The sequence below is a fragment of the Notechis scutatus genome, chromosome 2 (assembly GCF_049901735.1).
Source record: "Notechis scutatus isolate UNSWTSFEM ecotype Mainland chromosome 2, rNotScu1.2, whole genome shotgun sequence".
In the NCBI taxonomy this organism is placed as follows: Eukaryota; Metazoa; Chordata; class Lepidosauria; order Squamata; family Elapidae; genus Notechis; species Notechis scutatus.
The window spans coordinates 56,330,499-56,348,175 of record NC_142010.1 but is presented as its reverse complement, the minus strand read 5'-3'; the positions used below and the strand labels follow the sequence as shown (position 1 = coordinate 56,348,175).

At 37.1% G+C, this 17,677-nt stretch overlaps 1 protein-coding gene across 1 annotated transcript in view; it reads right to left on the bottom strand.

The window, feature by feature from the left end:
• Window positions 1–4,156: 4,156 nt before the first annotated feature.
• The window catches only part of SUSD3 (sushi domain containing 3), a 57,355-nt gene continuing 43,834 nt past the window's right edge, over window positions 4,157–17,677 (bottom strand). Inside the window, exon 5 of the mRNA XM_087954787.1 lies at window positions 4,157–4,856. Within this exon, the coding sequence (XP_087810913.1) occupies window positions 4,640–4,856 (217 nt within the window). The 3' untranslated portion in view covers window positions 4,157–4,639. The remainder of the gene's footprint in view (window positions 4,857–17,677) is intronic.

The following is a 17,677-nucleotide window of genomic DNA, read 5'->3' as shown; positions in this document are numbered from 1 at the left end:
GGACAGGTATTCTATCGGTGAGGTAGGTAAGGTATAAGAAGTAAGAACAACTTTCACTTATCTCGGAAGGGGATCCATTAAATTCACCTGATTTTCCAGGTCAAGTGACACAAGGCACCACTGAAGATATACTAGTGTCCCGATTGAAGGTAGAGGCAGAACAGAGGCCACATAATTGTTCAATGAGCTAAGTTGTTACGGCTAGCTTGCTGTCTTCAGAATGTGGGATAATCGACAATGCCATTCCAAACTTTGGAAACTCAGCTTGCTATCTTCAAGAGTGTGAGGTTACACAACAATCTTAAGACTTGTAGATTTTTTGCGCTATGTTCAATGAATTATTATAGGTGGCATAGGGAGTATTGAACATCTTATTGCTTGAGTTTGTAATAAGCATTTCCTTCAGAGTTTTACTCTGAATGTGTGTCTAGCTTTGATTCTAAAATTGTCTAGGTTAGCCTGATAAAAACAGAAGGCTCTTAATAATACTGTTACTTGTGATCATTTCCTGTCTCGCGTGATACTGTTATATCATGCAAACAAGATTCGCCCACTAAAACAGGTTGAGTAGAAGCTGGGGCAGTGGAAGTATCGAAAGTGCACATATTATTGATGATTGTTACTACTAGATGATTAGAGGTAAAACTGGAAGAACCATATGGCTAGAACTGCATGCTCTTTTGCACATTAAAGCAATCTACAAGACAGCCTGCTCTAATTCATTAACTGATAAAAACGGGAAGACTATAATTCTCTTAATGTGTTAGTTTATATGTTTGCTGGGTTTACTCATCTCTTTCCATTTTTCTTATGCATTTTTTAAATGATACATAATTTCTTACATGAGCAATAATTAAAGCTCCAGGGATATCATTATCATAAACAGAAGAAACGGAAGATAATCATCACCAAATTGTCTGGGTGCAATTTCTTAATAAAGCACCTTGTACTTTGCAGGACCAAATTGCTTAAATTAAATCTTAGTGTTTTAATAATATTCCTTCTGTAAATCTACTGCTTTCCCAAGGCTTGGTATCTTTGTTTTTTCTGGTTATTGTTGGTGTTATTATTTCTATTTTGGATTTTTTTTTAAAGGGTTTAATAGGAATATGCTGTATTACTTATTTTCGTGCATTTCTGTCTCTGATAGGGATAGAGATTGTTCTCTAGCTGAAAATGTTTATTGCTCTTTTTGGGACCACATGGTGAACAACAAAACGCATTATGAAGCACCAGCAGCCACTTCCTTAAGCCTTATCTGCCTTCACTCTGTTGCTAGTTTGCTAGTTTTTGCCTCTTCCTGTTTTCTCTGCTATATGTACAAGATGCATATAGTAGTAGCTAGGCAACAAGGAGTTGAAACATGAAAATCCCATTATTTTTGTAGTCTTTCTGCATTTTTGTCATCCCCTATCAACAATATGTTTGATGTAATAGTTATCAGGCTAGAAAATAGGGGACCATGAGCTCTAGTCCCACCTTAGCTAGAAAGCCAGCTGGGAGATTTTGAGCCAGTCACTTTCTCTCAGCCCTAGAGAGAATGTAAGAGCAAACTGCTTTTGAAATCTTGCTAAAAAAAAAAAAAAAACTACAGGGACATGTCCAGGAAATTGTCAGGAATCAGTCTCGGCTTGGAGGCACAACATCTGCAAGATGGTTATTAATAGCTGCAACACTTTAGTGCAGAATATTGATGTTCAAATTCCGTAAAACTTTTTTAAAAAAGTTACTAGCTATGACTTCTTTACTTCCTCTTTTACCATTTCAGGTGTCAGGGGAGAAACAAAGTTTTGGCTCTTGCTCTTCTGGCAGCCTCAACCATTGTTATCTGATGCTGTTGTAGTGTGCTTTGATGTTGCTTCTCCATCTTCTTCCGGAACTGCCTTGTGTTCTTTGACCTTCTCTTTTTGTATATGCCTTGTTCAGTGTAGGACTCCCATGACATCCTTTTCAGGTGAGCAAACCACTTTATTTGCTGTTTTTGTGTATAGTTTAAGATTGGTTCTATGCCAATTCTTTCTCTTATGGTCCCATTTCTGATTTTATCTCATCTGGCCACTCTGGCAGCTTTCCTCAAACATCTCATTTCCGTGGTGACTAACTTTGTTCATGTTTTGTTGTAAATGTCCATGTTTGGCCCTGGTCACATAGGGTGGGGATGAGTAGGCCTTATACGAGATGCTTCTTTGTGCTGATTGGTACTGCCTTATGTTGTAGGAGTGGAGCAAAGTGTCCCAATTCTTGGTTTGCCTTATTGCATTGTATATGATCCTAGATATTTGATCTTTGATACTTCTTTTATGCTTGTTCCTTCTATTACTGCGTTTAGAGTATGCTTTTTCTTATGATTAGGCTGCCAAAATATTTGCAAAATCATATGTAAATTAACACACAATACAGAAAAAATGCTGAGGCCATAGAAAATGTGCAGAGAAGAGCCTGGAGGCTAAATCATATAATAAATGGTTAAGAGAATTAGATATGTTTAGACTAATGAAGAGAAGGCTAAAGAGAACATCTAATGGAACAAGCTTTCCTCCAGAGTTGTGCATGCTCCATCACTGGAGGTTTTCAAGAAGAAATTGGATAATCATTTGTCCTGGATGGCATTAAGGATTCTAGCCTTGGACAGGGGATGGACTAAAAGACATCCAAAGTTCTTCCAGTCCTATGATGCTATGATTCTAAATGAATTTCTTCATTTTGTCATTAGACTCTCATGGAATTCATCAAGCTCTTTAAGAATCTTAGGTTCCATGGAACAGTCTAAAAACCCTGTTCCATGTGACATTGAGACTTTGGACAACACCTCTACTAGAACCTTTGGTCCAGGGCTTTCATGAGGATGAGTTAGCATTAGCATTAGTGAGAGTCAGTTTCATGTAGTGGTTAAGGTGCCAGCCTAGAAACCAGGAGACTGTAAGTTCTAGTCTCGCCTTAGGCATGAAGCTGGCGGGGTGATTTTAGGCCAGTCACTCTCTCTCAGCCCAAACCACCTCACAGGGTTGTGGTGGAGGAAGGAATAGTATTAGGTGTTCTCACTACCTTGAGTTATAAAATAATATAAAACAGGATAAAAACCTAATAAATAAATAGTGAATGACCTCCCCCCCCCCCCCGATTGTATGGATTTTCCTTTCCTTTTTTGTCATCCTTGCCATACTTTTTTCTTTGTATTGTCCATTATTGCATTTTTTTAAATTGTTGACTTGTTAGAATTCATTACCATTGAATACTTTTAAGAATCAGAGGGTGGTATCTCAGAATTGTTATTCTCTCGTAATCTTCGTTCTTATACTTATAAGAACAAATCAGCTCCTCTATTAAGATAATCATCAGAAGCTGTGCTTCAAAGGATAATTGCATGGCTATTAAAAAAATAAGCCATTCTCTCTTTTTCACATAACTTTGATTTTATCCCTTTTAGGCACCCTATGATTTTTTTTATTAAAGCCACCAGTGGGTAATTTCAGTTTCAATTGATTGATATGGCAGCTTTTTTCACTTATTTGCTTTGAAATTAGGTTGTTACACTTGAACTTGCTTTTTTGTTTTCAAAAGAATTTCACTTTATTTTTACATTAGCTGCTGTGACATTCAATAAATGGAAAAGTGGTACCGAAGCTCTCCTAACAATAGCAATAGCACTCAGACTTATATACCACTTCACAGAGCTTTACAGCCCTCTCTAAGTGGTTTACAGAGTCAACATATTGCCCCCAACAATCTGGGTCCTCATTTTACCGACCTCAGAAGGATGGAAGGCTGAATCAACCTTGAGCCGGTCAGGATTGAATTGCTGGCAGACGGCAGAATTAGCCTGCAATACTGCATTCTAACCATTTGCACCACCACAGCTCAAATAGTCTGGACACATGTTAAAGGACCTGGAATGGAAGATTATAATGCAATCCGGACACTGAAGCAACATGTTTGCTTGACCAATTTCTCATTAAAATATATATTTATTTCAGTTTCTTCTTATTGTGCAAAAATACATTATATATATATATCTATATCTATAAAAAGAGAAGGTAAACTAAATTTGCAGTTCTGAATTCATCCTCACTATCATCAGGATTTTCACATGCAGAAAAGGTACAAACTGGTAAGAGCCAACATTGAAGCACATAAAACAATATACAATTCCTTTCTTGATGTCATCCCTTTTTTATTTTTTGAGCGAAGTGCAGAAATGGTAGTTTGATATTAAATTGTAGGTGCGCACAAACATCAAAATAATTCCAAAGTCCTTTGGAACAGAGTACAGCCTCTCTCCCGTTCATTAAAGCAGCAGCACCTATTTACTGAAGCTCACCTGGAGTAAGTTTTGCTTCTTTAATGAAAGGAGGTGCTGCTGTGCTTGTGCAAATCCAAGTAATTTCTTCTTAATTGTTTTTTAAGCATGCGCTGCCCTAGTAAATATAAAAATGCATTTTATTTTGCTTTTTTGTGACACTGAATTTAATTTTCCATATTTTGGGCAATTTGATAAATTATAGCTATAGTCAAACATTTACCGCAACAGATACATGAGGGGCAGACATTTATTTTTATGTTGTTTTTAAGGCACATTCAGTAAGCATGTGTATTCACAATTTCCTTTGGTCCAGGACAACTTTTAACGGTTGGAGGCTGTTTATCCAGGTAAGTGAGTATGCAGTTTTCCAAGGATATCTGTATCCTGCCCGTAAACGTCTACCGCATGTACTGTATGGATGCTCTGTATACCACCACTATGTCCAGGGGCCAAATGTTTACCAAATGCATTACTGGTTTTTGCCGATTTATTTTGTAAGTCACATTCTCCAGAACAGCGTGTTTGTGCCATGTCTCTAATCCAGTCTTCTTTGAAGCTGAAAAACAAAGAAGAGGCATTCTTTTTATTTACTTGGAGGAGAAAAACCAATAGTTTTGGTTTAATTTAGCTACAGTTTTGCAATTTTGCCTGGCTTCTGAAATTAAAAGCACAAGTAAGAATGTAAAATACATAGTTAATATTTTTGTAACATGAATAATTACAAAACTATTCAACAATAGTTGCATTAATTTAAAATCAGTCTACACACCAGATGTGTACTGTTTGATTAAAAAAACAATAAAAGAATATCAAAAAGTACAATCAATTGCAGTTATGTTCATGTAGAAGTACTTAAAATCATAAACTTTATTCCCTGAAATGACATAAAGCCAAGAGATGTTTGACAATTTTAAAACATTAACCAGCAAATAAATAAATACATACATATACATACACATACATACATACACATATACATACATACATACATACATACATACATACATACATACATACAAGCTTGTTAACTGTATTACTGGATGAACAGAATAGAATTCTTTATTGGACAATTGTGATTGGACACATGGAATTTGTCTTTGGTGCATAAGCTCTCAGTGTACATAAAAGATATAAGTGATAAATCATGATCATAGTCATCAAAAGTACGTTCAATATGAATCATAAGATACAACACTTAGTGATAGTCATAGGATACTAAATAAGCAATCAAAATCATACTAGGAAACTAAATGATATATAAATTGTAAACAAGGTTATAGTCATAAGTAGAAAGGAGACAGGTAATAGGAAGGATGAGAATAATAGTAATACAGTCTTAGTAAATAGTTTGACTGTTGTGGGAATTAGATGTTTAGCAGAGTGATGGCATGCAGGAAAAAACTGTCCTTGTGTCTAGTTGTTCTGGTGTGCAATGCTCTATAACATTATTTTGAGGAAACTGTTTATGTCCAGGATGTGAGGGGTCTGTAGATATTTTCACAGCCCTCTTTTTGACTCATGGAGTATACAGTTCTTCAATGGAAGGAAGGTTGGTAGCAATTGTTTTTCTACAGTTTTAATTATCTGTTGAAGTCTGTGTCTCTCTTGTTTGGCTGCAGAGGTGCAGATGACAAATTCAATAATTCTTCTGTAAAACTGTATCAACAGTTCTTTGGACAGCCTGAGCTTTCTGAGTTGGTGCAGAAAGAACATTCTTGTGGTTTTTTGATGACATTTTTGATGTTAGGTGTCCATTTTAAGTCTTGAGATATGATAGAACCTAGAAACTCGAAGGTCTCTACTGTTGTCTAGGATTGTAACAGGTGGTAGTATAGGAGGGTTTCTGCTAAAACGTACCATCATTTCTGTGGTTTTGACTGTGTTTAGTTCAAGATTATTCTGGTTGCACCACAAAGCTAGGTGTTCAACCTCCCATCTGTATGCAGATTCCTCGTTGTCTCAAATAAGACCAATCACTGTTGTATCATCTGCAAACTTCAGTACTTTAACAGATAAATCTTTTGAGATGCAGTCACTGGTATATAGAGAGAAGTGGAGAGAGCACACAGCCTGGGGGGGGGGGAGGGCTGTGCTGATTGTACAGGATGTGATTCCACCTAGCTTCACCTGCTGCTTCCTGTCTGTTAGGAAGCTTATGATCCATTTACAAGTTTGGTCAGGTACCGCTAGTTGGTTTAATTTACTTAGAAGAATATCTGGAATGATGGTATTGAATGCTGAGCTGAAGTCTACAAAGAGGATCCTTGCAGAGGCCTTTGGAGATTCAAGATGTTGTAGGATGTAGTGCAGAGCCATATTAACAGTATCATCTGCTGATCTATATGTTCGGTAGGCAAACTACAAGGAGTCTAACAGCGGATCCGTGATGGTTTTCAGGTGGGCCAGCACTAGTGTTTCAAGGCTTTTCGTAACTACAGATGTTAGAACAACTGGTCTGAAGTCATTCAGTTCCTTGATGGAGGGCTTCTTTGGCACTGGAATGGTAATAGAGGTCCTTTGATGCCTAGCTTGCAAATATGACATCTCAGACAGCTATGGCCTATGATAATCATTTTTGATATTCCATTAGCTTCTCACAAGCAAAGTCAATGGGGAATCCAGCAGGAAAGATCAGAAGTTGCTCTGATAAGTCATTTCCACCTGTAGCATCCTCCCATTTTTGTGCAATCTCTGCTGGCTCAGTGTCTCCCCAACTCCCATGCAGCCTGCCCTGGGCCTTCCAAGTTCTCCCTCAACTTCTTTCTAGCTTCATGCATGCTCTGCTGAGCCAACCAAGCTCTCCCTCTGATTGCACTCAGCTCGTGCTGGGCATTCAAAGCCTAGTCTGGATTCACACATAGCTTGCAGTATGGCCTTCCCACTGCCTCCTGCAACTCTCTGCAGCATCCTCCTCCCTCCCTTAGCACCCTGATGCTTCCATGTGGGAGTTCTGCCACTTTCCCATTCAATGACCCAAGAATCAAAAACTAGAAAGTCTATTCTCAACTGCACTGTATACCAGCTTTGCAGTCTTCACACTGACCTTTACTGGAAAGAAACTTTTGCATAATCCACATCTACACAGCCTTCTTTATGGCACTTTCTTCACTTGGATTCCTTGGAATTCTATTAATTTATTGTTTCTGACATTCAAACACCACTTTTGCAATGGCCTTAGGGAGAGTTGAAGCTATGCAAGAGCAATTATAGGAAATAATTCACCGAATACCACACTTTGTGCTTCTGACATTGTATTAATGGATTAATGACATTGGATAGAGCTCTGGATTTTTACAAAGCAATAAAAGTCAGAAGTGAAACTGAAAGGCCAACAAGAGAGGAAAGGATGTACAATATAATTTGAAGGGAAAGGTGTGGTTGTTAGCTACGTCTGTCTCTGATTCCTAGCTTCTGGAAGGTATAGAAGATCATTTTCAATTTTAAGGTCTGGCAGAAGGCAATAGTAATTCAAATAGAAAGTTCCCTCAGACACAAATGATTTAAAAAATCCAGCCACCAAACCTTCTGTAAACTGATTGTGCACAGTTGATTTTCCAACTTGGCAACTTTCAGATGTGTGGACTTCGACCCCCAGAATGCCTTAGCCAACATTAGGTTGCCAAGTCTGAAAGACACTTCTCTAGAATATTCTTTGAAGTTTTATGTCAAAGAAACAGCAGGTAGAATATTTTTGCCATAGTAAAACAAAAGAAATTATTGAAATAATTACACGTTAGGCTTAAAACACTAGTAGACATTGAATAAATGTCATTAAAAACTGTACCTTAAAATCTCAATAAAACTTCATTTATCTAAATCAAATTATCTTGACTCAAGTTTGATTTTTATAAAAATAAACCATAATTGTGAACAGAGTCGAGCCTGGGAAAAATCAATTATCTCTAGGAATGCTATTAAAACATCACAATGTTTTTAATGGCAACAATTACTGAAGATTTCTCACATCCCACATTTACAGAATTCCAAAGAAGTCTCCTTGAACAAATTATTTCTATCAGAATACATATCACTAATAATTTGATCAATTAAATGATCAAATTATTATTAGAGCCCACTATACTATGAGTGAATTTTGTGTGTGCTCATTTTACTTTCACATTGGTGATTCTGGATCACCGTGACAGATGTTACAAGAGTATAAATGATTAGATTAAATATAGATTATTTTCTCCCACTGTTATTATTTGTGTAAATAATTTAAGGTGGCAAAAAGCCTAATGCTCCTTCCTTTTATTCTTCTGCCTCAACAGTCCTGTGAGATGAGCTATGTTGAGAAAGACTAAGTGATCCAAAGTCACTCAGCTGGTTTTTATGCCTAAAATGGGACTAGAACTCACCTGGTTTCTAACTGGTGGCTTAATCATTAAATCAAAGTGACTGTCTATGTTACCTGGAAATGTGGAAACAACTCTAATGGGAATTTGATCGATCATATAGCAGATTTCTGGAGGTGGTACATTTTATGAATATTCCAACTCACTTTAGCTTCATTATTCTCTTGCAAATGGCAACTCAGTCACAGATTCTGTGAAACTGGAAGGAGCAACCCTGATGAAATTAATTTTTCACCTTTTATTTAGCTTACAGCAATCAAACAATGACTACGGCTTTTAGCAGCCCTGTTTTGGAACACATCCGTGAGGAATGTAAATTTGAAAGTACAGTAAGTAAGGGCTATCATTTCAACAGAGGGATGACTTCTTTGTGCTTCTAAATTCTGAAGTATTTTAGTTTATAAGGAATGTATCAGGTGCAAATTATACAACAACAGGGTGCATATGTACATAAATACACATTTTTATTCCTACAAATGCATATGAATAACTGTATTTACATGTAGACTTCACTTGTAGAATCAGCTGTATATTTTGACAGTTTGATTGGTGTCTGTAGTTTTGGTCTTATTTTGCATTGCTCTTCCTTTTTTAAAAAAAATAATAATAATACAGTAAGCTCCAATGGCATTCAGAAAAATCTCCTTAATTTTCCTTTGTTATTATTGCTTTTTGCCAGAAGGGATAATAATGTTAATAACACTAGCAATAAAAAAAATCCCCACACAGTTAAGACATTATAAGTGTGGCCATATATTTCCTGACAGATTTAAAAATAGCTTTGCAAATAAATTTCTTCCAAAAGGGAGTGGAACAAAAATTCTTGTTTCAAAATATACATTTTAGTGGCAGTAATAGATTCTTTATGAGAAAATCATGCACAGGGGAACACAATGTTTGCAACAGCATAATACTATATAAAGAAAACAGAATTACATCACTTTATATTGTTTGACTTTGTCGTCTTCACCAAAAGGAAATTATTTAGACTGAAATGATTAACTGCAGAACAACCTGAAAATCACTGATTTATCTTTTAATTCAAAATAGTTTTATGCTACTCTGTATCCCAAAAAATCAAGGGGATATACAAAGTGTAATTAAAACAAGTCCTAATACAGTAGTATTATATTATATCATATAGTCCTTTTTCCTGTATATCATTTCTCCTCATTTTAGAAACAGGCATAGAGATTTGCTATTTACTTTCAGCTCTGTCATATTCATAACTCTGTCATATTTCCCCAAACCCCCAAAACTTTAACCTTAGACTGTCTACTGTTGACGTCGCCCCATTCCTGTAAGGGGCATGCATAAGAGCACCAACGTGCCTCCCCTCCCTTTCCTAATGTCACCTTTTATTCATACCTATTTCATGTAATCATAATCATGTTCCAATTATATTTGTAATCTAATACATGCTTGACAAATTAAAAAAAAATATTCCACACTGATTGTACATGAACCTAGAAGGACTTCCTTTCTTCGTTCTCCTGGTGTTTTGAAATCTACATTCTCCTCACTAACAATTGGTATGATGTAAAACAGTGAAGTAATTGTCCAGAGGCTTCAGATTCTTTTCTATTGTTTTTTCTCTAAGTTGTCCAGAGGCATACTGGAGTTGGACAGCCTCCCTTAATAAAAAAAATAGTAATAGTAGTAGTAACAACAACAAACATGAAAAACGCACTGAAGGGATAGAAGTGCCATATATCAATTCTATGATTTATCTAAGTCTCCTATCTCAGGGTCCCTAACACCTGCCCCCCCACATCCATGGACCAGCACCAGGCCACGGCATGTCAGAAACCGGGCCGCACAAACAAGTGAAGCCCTATCTGCAGGATGCAAGCACCACATGAAGCCACATCCCCTTTCAGTCTGCAGAAAAATCTCTTCACGGAACTGGTCCCTAATGCCCAAAAGGTTGAGGGCTGCTGTCCCATCTACTTACTTGGATAGCAAAGTCATCCAAACACAGGAAACTCCATTATATCGATCCATTCTGCTGCTCCAACTAATCAAGTACTGTTAATACTTTCTGGTCTTTCAAAGAAATATTTTTCCCACTCCCCTGAGCTCTCTATGGCCTCAAGACTATTCCTATCCACAGGAATAGGGGTTGAAAGAATTTTTAAATAGTCAAGGACATAAATTTGTCCTACAACCTGAAAAAGAAGTATTAATTGAGGATTAAGGGGAAAAAAACAAGTTGCTAGTTTGTAAAAATAAGATTAATACCAGAGCACAGAAAACAAAAGAATAAAAAAAAGAATACTTTTATATTAGAAAATGGAGGGCATACCAGAGTAGTATATCTTATTGTATACCTTTCTCATTAATGTTTTTAATTAGAATTCCAACTACTTGAATAAAGTATTGGAGCATGTTTAATTAAGATTATTTTCAATGTGTCTTCCATTCTTATATATGAAAACCCCAAACCCTATATAGGATAAAGCAGGGTTGGTCCCTCCAGTCTAACTTCTGCAACCATTAGATTATTTCCCAATTATGCCACTGAAATTGGGTGACAAAACCAACAATTTTCAGCTGTGTGGTTTTTGTATTTTTTAATCTCACAAAAATACAGAATAAATATGTCCTTTTCCTGTGAGATTATTTTCCAGCCCAGTTTCCTAACTATCCATAAAAATACAAAAAGGGACTAATGTTTTGAAGCCTGGTTATTGCCCATAATAGACTGCAGCATCAGAAAAAAAATCCTACATATTTAAAATGAAAAGTTGATCCTATCTTAAAGGCACACCATCTAATAAATCTAAGTAGCCCCAGTATGCTTCCTAGATACAGTTTATTATTACTAATAGTCACACTGAGGGGGAATGATGGAAGTTGTACTTAAAATGTCTGGAGGTCACCAGATTGGGGACAGATAGATTAAATCTATAAATCCAATAAGATTTGGCAGGCATCCAGCTCCAAAGCCCATTAGTGAAACTGCTTATGGATCCTTGTATATCAGCCTTTCTATCTAGATCAACATTCTTTTTTAACTCTATGATTCCTGGCTTTCCAGCAAGCCTGGAGGAGGTTGATTTGTTTGTGATGTCTCTTTAATATATGGCATAATTAGTTGCAACATATTGCTGTTAATTAGTTGCTGTTGCTGTTTACTTTTATTGTTTTAAAAACTATTACTTGCATTCCTTCAAAAATTGTGTGTAAGTTAAATAAATGATTGACTGAAGATGTGGAAAAGGAAGGCAGGATGGGAGGGAGGGAAAATTGTGGTATTTGATGCCTCAAGATGTGGTGATGAATAGTAATTTAAATGTGTTTTAAAAGATCAGAAAAATCAGCAAAATATGTCAATGGTTGCAATTCTATATGCTAATTCTGAAACTACACTATGCTTAAAAGGACTGCTCAGCAGATAGTTATAGAATTTCTCTTAGTCTTAGGATACAATAAAGCTTTCAAATATAGAGACAATAAACCGATTCCAGGGTGGGATGAACATCAGGAAAGAAAGACTTTTAGAAACCAGCTGTAGAACTGCGACAACTGTATAAGCAGAATTTTAGAATTAGCAGAGCCTATGCCTTTTATTTGTAGAATGTTCTAATTGTCTGTGAAATACGTTTAGATCAGTCTTGCTCAACCTGGACAATTTTAAGATATAGGGACTTCAACTCCCAGAGTTTCCCAGCCAGCATGCTTAGGGAGTTGAAGTCCCTACATCTTAAAGTTGTGACGGTTGAGAAACACAAGTTTAGAAAAATGGCATGGATATCACACTGACAAAGTGAGATAACAGAAGCAGTTATTATTTGGGGGATCAGAACAGTGAGTTTTGTGATGTCTAATGCCACTTATTCAAATATGCAGTGTTACTAGAGTTTGCAGTTGATTTTATCAATAAAATATCTATTGTAGTGGAAATTTTTGTTTACTGGAGCCTGGTGATAATATCTACTTTCTTTGCTTTAGAATTTAGGCTTGTCAAATTGGCAGTCCATGGGCTGGATGCGTCACATGCAGGCCACGCCCTCCCCGGCTCCGCAAAGGCAAAAAATCACATGATGCAATACATCACATGATGTGTTCAAGTTTGAGACCCTTGCTTTAGATCTTTACTGCTAAGTAAACATATTAAACCAATTTCACTCATTTTGATGAAGCACTTCCTTTTCCAGGTATATTGTTAATTTGTGGCAGAAAAAATATACAGTAGCATCTTAAAGCCCTTGATAAGTCTACTCAAATAGATAACCCTCCAAATTTAGTGGTTTTATTTCCAAGTTTAACTAGTGAAGATTTGCACCTTGGATTGCTTTTTTTATTTGTGAGTTCCCACAGGCAATAACCCATTTCATTTCAAATGTTTATTCTTTTTCTTCCCAGTGGCAATTTTCCTGGAGGCTCAGTGTGTTTCTTTTCATTCAATCCTCTACTTTCTCTCACTACAATCCTCAGCTAAAAGCATCCTGATTTAACCTTTTAAAGACTCCCATAATATATAATATCTCAGTCTTTCAGAGATAGCAACATCTAAAAATAACTGCAAATACTTAGGCTGGTAGCCTAACAGTAGCTCTTACCAACCAACCAACCAAAATATTTTTCTTTGCTATTGATACATAGCAGCTGTGCAACCAATCCTCAGAAGACAATCTATCATACTTAATGAAACCCATCGGCTTTTTGCAGTTTAACCAGCAATTAAATTACCTAACCAGTGACATTTCCTATTAGAATTTCAGCTAGATAAACTAGCAACAACCTTCATCAAAATTCTTTAGCTTTTTTTTTTTTATGAATGCAGTGTTTTAGAAAAATCAAACATTTATTTTGCAAATCTACATACCAGAAACCCATTTGTAGCTCACCTACTGCATAGTTTGGTGGATGGATCTACTATATACTGTATATTATGTTGTTTCATAAATATAAGAAATTATCAGGATGATGATCCTGCAGTCCTTGAGCCACAGGTGACCCTTGGTCTAAGTTCTTTCAGGAGGTCAGGTTAGATCTCTGATAAGATTTGTCTCACCCATCTTTACCAGGTGCTGTTCGGTGATGACAGAAGAGGTTATCTGTATGAGGAAAGAAGTTTGTATTGGAAAATGAGAATTGGTATCTTCAGCCCTTCATGCCTTGGAATCGCAATCATTGCTTGCTTCAGTTCCATTGACCAATCATCATTTCAGGAGCTCCAGGAAAAAAGGGAAGGCTGGAGACTATTTGACACTTATCTAGGCCTGTTAAGGGGGCACTTATCTAGGCCTGTTAAGGTTTCTTGAAGAGGGGATGCATCATCTTCTTCCAGGCCAATAATACTACTTCCATCCTGAAGATGCTTACACAGTCATCCTGGTTAACCTCCCAATACCTCCCTGCAGGCTTTCACCATTTAATAAGAACCAACGTTTAAACCACATATGACTGCATATCAGTCATTAAAATCGGCAGGTTCAAATTCACCCCAGATAATCCTGCAAGAAGAAGGTTCTGTCAGAGTATTTTCCTCTATGTCAATCCTAAAAACAAAAAGGATTAACCAAATCAATGCCATTACTCAGCAATCACATTTTGATTCTCTTTGTTAACAATAGTTTCTATCACCCTTCCTTACCACTCATCTCTTTCTCTGAAGATAGTCATTCCTAAGCTAATGACCTTTTTGTTTTAGTCCCCTCTTTAAAATTGCTATTCCTGAACAGGTGTTCAGGGAAGGCAGCACACTTTGTATTGTCCTTTGTATTGCTAGGTGTGCCATCCACTTTCTTAGGTAACTCCTTACCCCAGCAAGAAAGCTCATCCAGGTCAGCATCTCCAGGAAATATTGACTTAACTCTTTACTATTTTTATTCTTTGCTAATTACTATTAGTATTAATCTTCTCATTATTCCTATCACCCATTTCCTCCCACGTATGACTGTAAGTTTGTTGCTTGTATCCTTACGACTGTTTCCTAGTATGATTTGATCGCTTATTTTTACCCTATGACTATCATTAAGTTTTGTACCTTATGATTCTTGATGAATCTATCTTTTCTTTTTATGTACACTGAGAGCATCTGCACCAAGACAAATTCCTTGTGTGTCCAATCACACTTGGCCAATAAAGAATTCTATCCTATCCTATCCCAAAACAATTATCTTCCTTTCTGTCCAGAAATCTCCCTTTGTACCGCCTTTCCCTGAAAAGTGATGCCAGTACAAACAAGTCCCTTTACACTTTCTGTCTTCTTTGCTGTGGACACAGTTTCAACATCACACCTTTAAGCCTCCTGCCCTTTTTGTACTATGGCAAGAGCCATTAATGCTGAATTCAAAAGCTACTGACTTATTTGCTTGCTGGCATGCCTCACTCTTTTGGCCTTAAATTGAACTGCTCACCCAATTTGGCACAAAGTCTTCTGGTGTGTTTAGTTTCTACTTTGATTTTCCTGCTTTTTCTGCCTATATAGTTTTACTCTGTGTGAGCTCCATTAGAGTAAATTGCTTCTCGAAATCATCTATTTCCCGCCCTTCTCTGAACTCCCTTTTTGTCCCCCTCTCTCCTTTAATTGAATATACTGCATTCTTCATAGCCTACTATTAACTACTTCAGATCTCTGTGTTAGCTTTTACACTGCTGATTGGAATGAATGAATGTTCAGCGATTAACCTCCTTTGTTTTTTTTTAATAAAGTGCATTGCTTCATTATTTGTTATAACTTCATTTTTGGCCTTCTGAACACTTCTGTTTGTTTCTGGTCTCCAGGGGCCCCTTGTTCATTAAACATTTTTGCCAAACTCTAAAGATTCCTTCACATGTTGACATCTAAAGGTAGCCAAATCACGTAGTAGTAACAAAAGGGTGGGCAAGTATTTGAGAAAAAGGGTTTAAATTAATTTCTTGCACATGAATTTGTAAATTAATTCACAAAGAAGGAGCATATGTAAAAAAGAATCCATGCAATAGGTTTATTTGGATCTGAAAAACACATTCCTGTTCTGAGCATACAGGATTTCAATTGCAAAGCATTTAAGCTACTGATGTATTTGGCCCAATGTTTTTTAAAAAAAGGCATTGCTTTGCAGGATGCTGTAAGAACATCCAAGTAGTGGAAAAGAAACTTTTATCTGTTTGTTAAAGCAAATTAAGATAAATGTGAGGAATGTCTAATGTTCAAAGTTGACAGCTTCTTTCTCTTCAGAATAAATAAAGGAATTGCCCTTGGTGGATAAAAGCTTGGCACAGGTTTCCAGAGCATTTAGCTATTTGGCACATTGTCTTAGCTTAGAGAGGCATAACTATGTTAAAAAAAAACAGCAATTGTTGTGTGAGGACAAGAATGTAGGAAATAGTGTGCAAAAATGACATCTAATTTATTGTCTTCCAATTAGATTTCTTACATTATACATGATGGGCCTTTTTGAGATTGCTCTTACTCCAATCATTCCTCTTTACTGCCATTCCTCTTTACTGTTAACAGCAATTTATGTGTTGGGATCATTTGACTCTATCTAATTCATTATACAATATCCCTTAAGTGACACACAAAACTGGCATCTCATTTGTCAGCTTCAAGGTTCGTTTTCCACATAATCCAGTGGACCAATTGCAATATATCAATTGATATAGAGAGAGTGCCATATACAATTCTTCAGTGTTACTGAAATAGATATAGTAAAAAAAATGCATGTTGTTTGCTTTGGTTCATGGGACAAAGGTATCCTTAGGGCAGCTCATGAGACTGATCAATAAAATAAACCAAACTAACCCTAAAGTTAAGATGGAAGGCTCTGTTTTAACACCAGTTTCAGTCTCACTCTCTTGAGTTTAGTCACATTCTGGGCCCATTCATAGCTTGGGGATTCTACTGACTGCCCATTCCTTTTTAATTGGTTAAATGGCTCAAGTTGGCTTAAAAAAAATCAGCCCCCATAGTCCTGGGATCATCACACCACCATAAAAACTTTGGGATTAAAGTAAGCAGGAAGCAGCTAGCAGAGAGGAATGGACATATAGCAATAGCACTTATATATCGCTTTATTGTGCTTTACAGCCCTCTCTAGGTGGTTTACAGAGTCAGCATATTGCCCCCAACAATTTGGGTCCTCATTTTACCCACCTCGGAAGGATGGAAGGCTGAGTCAACCTTGAGCCTTGTGGGATTTGAACTGCCAAATTGTAGGCAGCTGGCTGCAGCAGAAGTAGCTTGCAGTACTGCACTCTAATCACTGCGCCACATATGCTACTCCTTTGAGATGATATACTTTGTCACTGTTGCTATCATATGCCAGACATTCATTGGAGAAAGTAGCAATCATATGCCAAGCAAAGTGGTAAGTGATAGACAGCTCACACACTCAGCTTGCTCTTAATCTCTTATGACTGGTTGCAGTGTCTTGTGGTCACGTGACTGTGATTTGTGACTTTTTAACCATTTTCCAGCAGAAAGTGGCAAAAAACCCCACCCATTGGCATATTCAAGATTTGCTTAATGACCACATGGTTTGCTTAATGACTTATGGGTCGACCCTGAAGTTGACATCTGTGCAGCCATATTTTATTGTAGCCTTTGTCTATTCTTTTTTTCTTAACTTTCTTTAGGGTTTCTGCTAAGGATTTTAACGGTGCTTCAGGCTCACCACATTCTAGCAGCAGGAAGGAAGGGGGGTTGTAGAGATAAGGGGGAATGTTATGGCTAGTTGGCATTCTTTCCCATGGGAATTGAGAAGGTGCCTGCAGCTGGCGGAAGGAGCAGTTTGGAGTCATCGGACCGAGGGACTGTGTGCTGATTGGAGAATGTGACTGGGGGGGGGGGTGGAGTTTCAAACTTTTGCTTTTAATGGGTGTAATTACAAGGTCTGGTCAGAGCCGGAATTACACCAAGGTCTTGCAAATTTGATATGTTCCTAACACAGGGATCTTCAAACTTGGCAAGTTTAAGACTTGTGGACTTCAACTCCCAGAACTCCTGAGCTAACATGACTGGAGGAGGAATTCTGGGAGTTGAAGTCCACAAGTCTTAAAGCTGTCAAGTTTGAAGATTCCTGTCCTA